At 43.6% G+C, this 10,420-nt stretch overlaps 1 protein-coding gene across 4 annotated transcripts in view; it reads left to right on the top strand.

Moving 5' to 3' along the window:
* The window catches only part of ADK (adenosine kinase), a 266,402-nt gene extending 260,620 nt beyond the window's left edge, over nucleotides 1-5,782 (top strand). For all 4 annotated transcript variants that reach the window (XM_088474985.1, XM_088474983.1, XM_088474986.1 and 1 more), the window contains one exon: nucleotides 4,463-5,782. In XM_088474985.1, coding sequence (XP_088331111.1) covers nucleotides 4,463-4,587 — 125 coding nt within the window. In that variant the 3' untranslated portion in view covers nucleotides 4,588-5,782. The remainder of the gene's footprint in view (nucleotides 1-4,462) is intronic.
* The last annotated feature ends 4,638 nt before the right edge of the window (nucleotides 5,783-10,420 follow it).

The raw sequence follows: 10,420 nt of genomic DNA on the forward strand, positions 1-10,420 counted from the left end.
GAGTAGTGGACGGTGATGGTTGATGCAGATAGTGGTGGTGGGGTTATTGCTGCTGGTAGTGGGGGGTTGTTAGTGATGCAGGTAGTGGTGGGGGGTTGCCTTTGATGCTGGGAGTAGTGGGGGGTTGTTATTGATGCTGGGAGTAGTGGGGGAGTTGTTAGTGATGCTGGGAGTAGTGGGGGTTGTTAGTGATGCTGGGAGTAGTGGGGGGTTAGTGATGCTGGGAGTAATGGGGGGTTGTTAGTGATGTTGGGAGTAGTGGGAGGGTTGTTATTGATGCTGGTAAGTGTGGGGTTGTTAGTGATGCTGGGAGTAGTGGGGGGGTTGTTAGTGATGCTGGGAGTACTGGAGAAGGGGGGATTGTTACTGGTGCTGTCAGTAGTGGTGGAAGTCCCCGGAGTTATCCCCATTTATAGTGCAGTCTCTGCTTCCTATAGATGGGCTCTTTATCGAGGCGAAGCAGGAAGCAGTAACGATGAGATGTATGAACATCTCATCGGCCGGAAAGGGGGAGCGTTAACTCCCCCTTCCGGCGATCCCTACTTGAGTACATAGCGCCGCTGTGTCTCAGTCCCGGCCGGCTCCACTGAGCATGCACTGGATCTCGCAAGTGTCGCGAGATCCCACGTGCAGCCCTGGAGCCGGCAACCGCCGCAGCAGGGACAGCGCTGTCCCTGCTGTGAGGATAGGGCATCGCCAGGCTGCAGCTGTCGATAGCGACAGTGGGCGGAACGGTCAGGCGATCTGACAGTTCATACATGCCCTGCAGATCGACGCTGCTACCTTGTAGATGGCAGCGCCGAAAATGACAGGGGCGCATTGCCCCTGTCATTTACTGTGCAGCCCCCTGATCATACATCGGGGAGAAGCTGTATCAGCGCACATAACGTGCGCTGATACCGCTTCTGCGCTTCTTACATATCCCCCAATATCTGGAATGCATTGCATTCTAGATATTGGTAAATCTGGCAGCATCGCATCCCCCATATAAACCTATGGGGGATGTGGCTACCAGAGGGAATGGAGGGATCACAGCAGGTATCTGAGATACCTGTTGCGGTCCCTCCTTGATAAATCCGGGGGAAACTTAATATTTGTGGTAAACCTCCGAAAACGGTTGTTTTCAGGGATTTTACCTCAAATATTCAATGATAAATGTGCTCCGAAAACTTTAATTGGCCACTGGGAGCTCTAATGTTGATTACCAGCACCTGCGTCTGTTATGGAAAAATGTCTCATTGTGCACTAAAGATTAACAAAATGTTCTACTTTCTATACTATATTAAAGCTAAATAATGCTTTACATAACTGTTTAGCATTCATTATTTTTTTCTGTTAGATATTCATAAAACTTTCATTCTGATGGGACCCAGAAAACGTCAGGTAGGACCCCAGTTTGGTAAAGTGAGGGGTCCCAGGGACCCATAATTTTTTTGGCTTACCGCAATCACTGTTAACAGTTTGGCTCTTGGGACATCCCTCCTAAGGTCTAAACTGTTTTCTAGCTCTGTGGTCCAGACAATGCTCAGAGCGCGTAAACCGGCCTCTGACAGAATATATCACCGAATATGGCATACATATTTCCAGTGGTTTGCTACTAGAAACTATGATCCTCAGGTTTTTAGGGTTTCTTGAATCCTTGTCTTTCATCAAGCTGGATTGGATCTCGGACTCCGCCTAGCCTCTCTGAAAGTGCACGTCTCTGCTCTGTCCATCTGGTTCCAGCGCAGAATGGTGTTCTCCATATACAACCTTCCTTTGTCCCTCCTGTGGCTCCGTGGGATTTGTAATTGGTTCTCCACGCACTTCAGGAACCTCCATTTGAACCCCTGGATTCAGTAGACGTCAAATGGCTCACAGCGAAGATTCTTTTTCTTTTGGCATCTGCCCATAGGGTATCAGATATAGGGGCGCTCTCCTGACGCTCTCCATTTTTGATATTTCATTCGAACAGGGCTGTTCTTCAAATGCACCCTAATGAGGTAATCGTGGTTCCGGCCTTTCAATCACCAGACCCCTCGGCAGATGATGCTTCTTTGGATGTGGACCATGCTCTGAAGATCTACGTGGACCATACTAGTTCCATCAGGAAATCTGGCTCCCTCTTTGTCCTTTATGGATTCCACAAGAAGGGATGGCCAGCTAACAAACAGACTCTGGCCAGAGGAATTCATATGACTATCTCACAGGCTTACACGCAGACTGGCCTTCCTCTGCCGGCTACAGTCTATGCTCATTCTACATGTTCTGTGGGTCCCTCGTGGGCAGCCCTGCATGGCACCTTAGCTGAACAGCTATGCAGGGTGGCCACCTGGTCATCTGTCCACACCTTTTTTTTAGGTTTTATGCCTTTAATACATTTACCTCTCAGGATGCTTCCTTCGGGCACCGGGTTCTCCTCTCAGCTCAGGAGCGTCCCCGTCCTTGAACAACTGCTTTGGGACATCCCCATTGTCGCCCTATGGACCCTGAAGAAGAAAATGAGAGTTATGGTAAAACTTACCCTTGTTAACTCTTTCTTCAAAGTCCATAGGGTCCACAGGGCATCCGGCTTGACGCACCTGGCTTTTATGGGTTTCTTTTCTTGGTCACTTGTTTCCTTCTCTGTGTGAGTGTGATTCTTCAGTGTGCCAATGTTCCTTCTCTCCTATCCTGCTCCTGCCTTGGGCTTGTTAACAAAACTGAGTTGCCTTCAGGCTTTGGGCGGGGTATAGGGGGAAGGTCCAGAGCATTCTGGGTTAGAAAAAAGCGTTGCTGTTGGTGTCCGGTCCTCCAAGTACCACCTACACCCCATTGTCTCCCTGTGGACTTCGAAGAAAGAGAGTTAACAAGGGTAAGTATTACCATAGCTCTCCTTTTTATATTCTAATAGGGGAAACGCTGTACCACATTATTATTTTTTGAATAGTGTATCTTTCTGCCTGCTGCTGCTTTTCTATATAGCTTTATAGACAGGCGCACACACTGCCCTAGTGATATTTTACCGTTACCTCTTTAAAGCTTTTCCCCAGCAAGCACACCAACCCTATCACCTGCCATTGTGCAAACCCTCTATTAAGAGCTTTGTTACACAAAAATACAGAGAAAGCACCGATGTTTTTAATCTTTTGCTAAATCTCTGAATCTCCTGTTATGAGAAGGCTGTAATGGCGTGAGCATTTACAGCCTAACACTAATAGCCAACCTTGGCTATGATGCAAACTTTTCTCTCTTTTGTGGTTCGCTCTGTTTGTTTGTTGTCAGGCACAAATTATTGTTTAGTTAGTGCTTGTTGTGCAATATAAGCTCCTTGTAATGTTAGCTGAGCTGTGCTGCTGGTAGTGTAATTAGAGGAGCAAAAGGCAGATCAGTAGTCAGGCTTGCATCAGGTACTTTTCACAAGGAAATATGCTACAGCAGGTTAAAATCATTATTAAATGTACATTTAATAAATTTCTTTGCATGTTTTCCTTTATGCTTATTCTATTATTTATATTGCAAGTGAACCATGTAAAGTATTTGCTGAACATAAATTGCCAAAGAAAAGTGTAGGAGATAGAGCTCATTATTTAAAGATCATCCACAAAAGGAATTTGCAGAGTCTTTGCTGAACATGATCAGCCAATGATGCAGCATAGAACCCACTCTCTCCTCCTTGTCCATTACCCTCCTCAACTGCAAGTTTACAACCAATGACACTCGGTGATAGCGTAAGGATGGGGGCAATATGTTGGCTTACCCACTACAAATATTAGACAGCAACTCTCCTGCAAAGGATCAACATCCTGTCCAAACCACAAAACCTGCATAGATAAACATTGCAGCTGATATGTGTTGTGTACCATATGCAACACAGTGATCTAGTTATTATATTGTTACATTTGGCCTCATCACTTAATCAACACTTAGGGGGAGATATCTCAAGTATTGTAAAGAGTTGATAAATTGTCCATATCAACCAGTTAGTTTCTTCCTATATAGAATGTACTTGATAAATGCTAGCTAGAAGCTCATTGGTTGCTATGGGGCAACTTTATCTGATTTAAATTTAAGGTAATAGAAATGGATGGTCCACGTGGAAGACAATGGGGGTGATTGCACTAAATCTCTTTTTATTGGCGTTTACAAGCAGTGGAAATGATTTGAGAGCAACATACTCCACTGTATTTCTCTGATGTGCTTTTCATTTCTCAGAAAGTAGAATGAAAGCAGACAATGGGAGGAAATTGGGGTGATATACCTCTCTATCTGAAATGTATGACTTGCATGTCCCAGCATGCCATATTAACCCCTGGTGTATGCTGGGACATGTAAGCTGGGTTATGTAACTGTCCAGGGTGGAAGGCGTGACTATGGGCAATTGACCAGCTAGGTTGGGAGTGGTTTGGCAAGTATAGATCCGCCCATGGGGGGTATAGTATGTTTCAGATGTTCGTATTCACTGTTCAGTAAATTATTTATTTAACCTTTTTTTTCTCTTTAGGTTTCCTTTCTCAGTTGGTTTCTGAGCAACCCTTGGAGGAGTGTATCAGAGCTGGGCATTATTCTGCCAATGTGGTTATCCGACGGTCTGGCTGCACTTTACCAGACAAACCTGAATTCAAATAATGAAAGGGAGAAAACCTGTGAAAATATATTTCCGTGTCCCTCCTTTTTCCTTCACCCTCACCTCTTCACAGGCACATTAAAGGAACTTGTACTTTCTGCTCCTGTCACCTCCAAATATGTTATATGTACCCTCCCCGCTCATCTGTCTACCTCTGCTCCAATGATACTTGTCCAGTATTTGGGGAGGGCAACTTAACTTCCAATACTTAGGTTACCAGCAGGTGATGTGATATTGCTGATATCAGCCACATTGCTATTTAGGCAATACGCCAACAGCGCCTTTTTTTGTTCCCGTTTTTTTCTTTTATAGCGTCGCTGTTCAATTCATAAACTAGTGAGTGTTGGTTACAGCATGTGGAGGTCACAGTATAAGTCCTGTACTTCTACTGCAGTCATTTCTCCCACTTTACTAAGAGTGTTTCCTACAGAAATGTGCCCTCAAATCAGCATCAGTATCTCGTATGATGTGTCCATGTATCTCTATATTTGGGGAAAAGCAACCTTACGATGTGTAAGCCTTAATTATATCACTTACTGGTAACCAAAGTCCTGTAAACCCTTCTTCATATACAGGGATGAACAGGAATTACGTACGCATACTCATACCTACAGCAGAAGTGCTGGTTGCTTTGTACCTTATGAAGCACAGTGCTAGCATTCTTCTATGGCCACCTTCCTGTACATGTCCATACTTCTCATGCACTGCTGCTGTGTTACTCCTTACTGGTGATCTTACCATACAGTGAAGCAGAGCCTGTAATAATTGTAATCTACATGACAAGAAATATTCCCTTTCATCAGTGCCCCATAAGCCTCTGTGTAAGCTATACATGTGTTTTTTTATTATTATTTTATTTTTTTTGCTTTATTTAAGAACGTACAAAAACTGTCAAAATCAGGTACAGAATTATTGAAGTAGAATTGTCTTGGTATGTTAACCATGTTATGCCAAAATGTATTTTGAAACCAAACATGGTCAATGTGAGTTCACCGACACATCGTTGGGAAGGTTGCTGCTGGTTCTCTATTGCAGTGGCTGGGTGACAACGCACAGTTTTATTAACCGTTTTAAAGAAAGCTTTAGTCTCTCTCCCTCCTCTTTTTATTAGAATGTGACAGTGGGCACAAGGCTCTCTGTGATATATTCTTACAAGGTGTAATTTGATACTGACAAATAAAACAAAATCTACTTGTATGATTATCCCTCTTGGCTCTTTTTTTTTCAACATAACACCAGTTACTTGACAGCAATCTGTGACACAGTAGCTTTTATGGTGGTTTTCCTACACTGCTGGAAAACTGTCAAGGATTAAATACACAGCTAATATCCATAGTGAATATCCAATCCATAAATTTAGGTTTAACCTAATTGCTCATCACAATTTTTCCATTAATCTGAGTTTTAAGTCACCGCAAACTGTATTGAGGCATCATCAATTCTAGTTTTGGATCATTTCTATACTGCTACCGTACTAATACACATTATTTTACATACAGACCAGGTGTTCCATAGTTTTACTGGGATTTTGTGTCCAAATGGTTTTTTTTTTATCCTCTTATCATTTGGTGCTTTGTAGCCTGAAGCTTGGTACACACTATTCTATCAGCCTTACAGTATCATTCCGAGCACAATATAGGGACCTGTTTAAGGCCATTGAGGAGACTGAAATGAGAAATAACTTATCTATGTCATTCTCCTATGTTGTAATTAAATGGTCCTCTGGATCTTTGGCCCTCAGTGAGGATCCCTATGGCAATACCAACATAGAAGGGATTGCTGAATTCTCCACTAGCAGTCCTGAAGAGGCCAAGGCTTTGCTATAGAAGGGAAATGTGCTGCGCTCTGAAACAGCCACGGCCGCCAATAATAATTCATTCTGCTCCTATGCAGTGTTATTGGTCACAGTAAACCAGATGGGCAATGATGGAGTGTGCACAGGCAGGCTGTACATGGTAGACCTGGTGGAACCAGATCAAGAAAGCCAGACTAAGAACAACTACCAGACCCATCTGTGGGAGCAAGGGTCAAGCACATGAAGGCACAGGTGGAGAGGAATGGTGACAGTTTCTCCCACAGGACCTCTGAGGGCAGCAAAGGAAACAAAGTTCTGCCGAAAGAGACTCTTCCTCCAGAGTCCGTCAATAAGAACAATGCAATGCGCAGAACACCCGAGATATTGACGTTATGGGCATCACCGTGGTTTCTTGGCATACATTACCCCCCGTGTTCCCTATCCCACGGAAGAACCTGGCCACGTTTGAGATGGAGAGTAACGTGTCTGTGTCCTCTACAAGATACTTGAGGTTGGCAGACAATCAACGTGCAGCTGAAATTCATGCTCCAGAGTGGGACAATAAGAACACGCACAGTTTGCAGCATAAATAAATAAAACCATATACATTATATAACTGTAACTTGACTTTGTCCGATTCCCCATTCTGACACCTCTGATTGTAGGACATTGTTGATGGCGATCCGTCTGGGAATTTCAACATGTTCAACATCTCCTCGCCAATTCCGACCATTTTCATGTCTAGGAAGTGTATGCAACCATCGGTACATCGGATGCTATCGCAGTGCTTGAGGTTGACCATACCATGCCGCGAGCACTTCAGTGTAAAAACAAGCCAGGTGATGTGTACTATGATGCTGTCTTATAATTATGCACACCTCTAATATGATATGCTCAGGCATGCCTGCGTTTGCACCTCCACTCCCCCATTTTTAATGGTCAGCCCCTAATACCGCCTACAAACGTCTTCCCCTGTCACTCACTCTGATGGGCTGTCTATGTGCAGTGAGCGAATGCATTGTGAACTTTCGCTAAGGTATGCGCACTGCGATGCATACGAATGCACACAATGCATACACACTGCATACCATCGGCAGCAGCGAGAGTATGCATCTTAGCGAGCGGGTCTGAATGAGCTCCTTAGTCCTCAAGGTGCGCTAACCATCCAGGTTTTCAGGATATCCATAATTAAGCACAGGTGACTTAATTAGTACTTCAGTCAGTTTGATTTTACCATCAATGCACAAGCATGGAATTTCTTAAAACCTTGACTGTTAGGGTGCCTCGAGGGACGAGTTTAGGAACCCCGGTTATATCCTATTGTAGCAGCTTGGGTACTTTTATTTAAATGATGTTATGAAAACATAAACTCAGGCCAGATTATTGCAAAGAAAGATAAGTATGAAGGAGCAGGGGATATTAGTAAAGTGCAATGTGTCATTTTACACCGTTGTACGTGGCTTTGAGAAAATTAATGTGTTTTTTTTGCAACGGAAAAACATTTGATGCTGATGAAGGACAGGTCAGTGTGTGACAGTGTCAGGTAAATTTGAGGATAAGGCTAAGCATGAAATTTGAAAAAAAAAAAAGTTGTAATGCATAGAAAATAATACAATAGAGCTACAGTATCACCTAGGAGGTATACTTTGAAATGTGTTTGGTAGACAATTGATGGAACTTGCACAAATAAAAATAACATGCTGGCCTGCATTTTATGCACCTTTATAATGAAGCGTTTTCCGTCCTGTAATAGCAAAAGTCCGTTATATTAAATTTTACCAAAGCCAGTTGTATCCACTGAGGGGTCCATTTCTGAAAACCTTAAGATCCTACAAAAAGTCCCATTTATACTGCTGTTGTCCACTGAGAGCTGACCCCAGGTCTGAGGATGGCATTAGAGATGCACACAGAAAAAAAAACTTTGTTAAAATAATATATTTTTTTTTTTTTCATTTTATTATTATTTTTTTTATTAAACCTCTATTTTCACTACGCATGTGGGAGACGCTAAGCTAGTTCATGCATACACTGACGGACAACGGGCTGACCTAGGCTACTCTTACTGCAGCCTACCAGCATCGCCAGGGAGCTGAGCAATGCTCCACTGTCCTGTATTAATAAATAGTCCCGTTAGTGTAACTTACAGCAGCAGGGCAAACTGGATGAGAAGTGAATCCCAGTGGATGGATGTAATGTGCGCACATTCTAGCATGGTACCCTCTATTACAGTAGTCGCTCACAGCGACTATTCGCAGTGTTTGGGGAAAGTAATGGGAAATTACTGCAAACAAACAGGTGTGTCCCGACCGTTTCACATCCTGCATCTGCGATCCCAAATGCAAGAAAAATGCCTCTGATGTCTCTGTTTCAGCGGCCATTGTGTGCGAACATAGGGTTACGCAGTAGACCGATCATGAAGGATTTGCAACTGATGCTGCATCTTTGTACGCACATGTTTGGATTTGCAAAGCCGCCAGTCGGCGTCTCATTACATCTCCCAGCGTCCATTACATTTGCATATTTACACACAGTAGCTGCATACAAATTCACAGCTGTGGTGTCATTAGCCTACAACTCAATCAGTACTACGTTACATCTGTGTCTGATTAGACAACCCACTGTAACCAGCCAGAAACGTCCAACACATTTCTAATACACTTGTTCATGCGTGCGTCTAAATCTGTACTGCGACTGTACGAACACCATTGGGATGTGTGCATGGTGCGACTCAGATGTATGTGCAGGCAAAGAACATTGGGGGGTGGGAGGTTGTGGCAGTGAGGGGTGAGAGACCAGGAAAGGGGAATCTGTGGGGGAGGGTGGGAGCTTGGAGCAGTGTAAGGGGGAGAGAGCAGGAAAGAGGATCCTGTGTGGGGGAGGGGTGAGGAGGAAATGGGAACCGTGGGTGGAGAGGGGAGGAAGGAAGAGGGCTGGGAGAAACAAAGGAGAGGGATGGAGCTGGTGACTGGTTCCCCTGAGGAGGGACCAGCCCAAGGTAACAAGCCACTTATTGTCAGGGTGCCAGCTTGTAATAAGTTCAGGCACAGTGAGCCCCAATGCCCAGACTGCGGGTGATTGGCAAATGGAGGTTGTGGCGGCTGGTTCCGGCCCCAGGGCATCTGCCGCTCTTTGCGGTGGCACCGGTAAGGCCCTGGTGTATATGCCCGATCGCATGGGTCCTTAATTGCATCGTCCCATCTGCTCTGCTGTGCAGATAAGACGATGCAAAGAACATCGCCATGCTACTAAATGCTGCCTGGAAAGATTCATCGCGCCATCATACACTGCATTGTCCAATGTATACGGATGGCACAATGTATCGTTCCATTGTGTCGTCCCGTTGGCTGGGAACATAATGGCATAGTGTGTACCCAGCTTTAGCAAGGTTTAATGAATGTAGTTATGTCATGTTTTAAGTTGTATATAATTTTTGTGCTGACCCTCTTAAAAACAATTTGATTTTTAGAAAAAAAAAAAATTTAACTTCCCTATTTTATGTGTTTTTATGGTGGGGAGATTTATTTTATTTATTTTTTTAAAACACTTTTTGAGTTTTACAAAAGGCAAGGTCACAAGGTATACTTGTATGTGTGATGTAGCAATATGGCGTATGCTCCCCTTCCCCCCCTGCAATGGTAGAGTAGCTCTTCTCAACATGTACTAAAATTATGTTCCGTCTCTTTTCCCTACAAATGAATTTGAGTGAACTTTAACATGTGAAAAAATATCCTCCTTGAGCTTTCAAAACGATGAACCTCCTCTGTACCTTTTTGTCTGTCTGTCTATTTTTTTACCCAAATTAATTCAATATCAGATAACACTGCACAATATTGAGGCACTATATACATTACATTTTCATATGCAGTAAAGGAAAAAAACACATTTGCAACCAAATTGAGAACCAGCATTATTAGTTTAATCAAAAATACATATATACCTTTCTTTGAATGTATACAGAGTTTTATACTAACTGCATCTCATAGAAGATAACAAATACAGGTGCCTGTGTAAATATGCCCAGTCACATACTGCCCCATGAA

This window comes from Taudactylus pleione, unplaced genomic scaffold (genome assembly GCF_031769625.1).
Source record: "Taudactylus pleione unplaced genomic scaffold, aTauple2 ptg000157l, whole genome shotgun sequence".
Taxonomy (NCBI): Eukaryota; Metazoa; Chordata; class Amphibia; order Anura; family Myobatrachidae; genus Taudactylus; species Taudactylus pleione.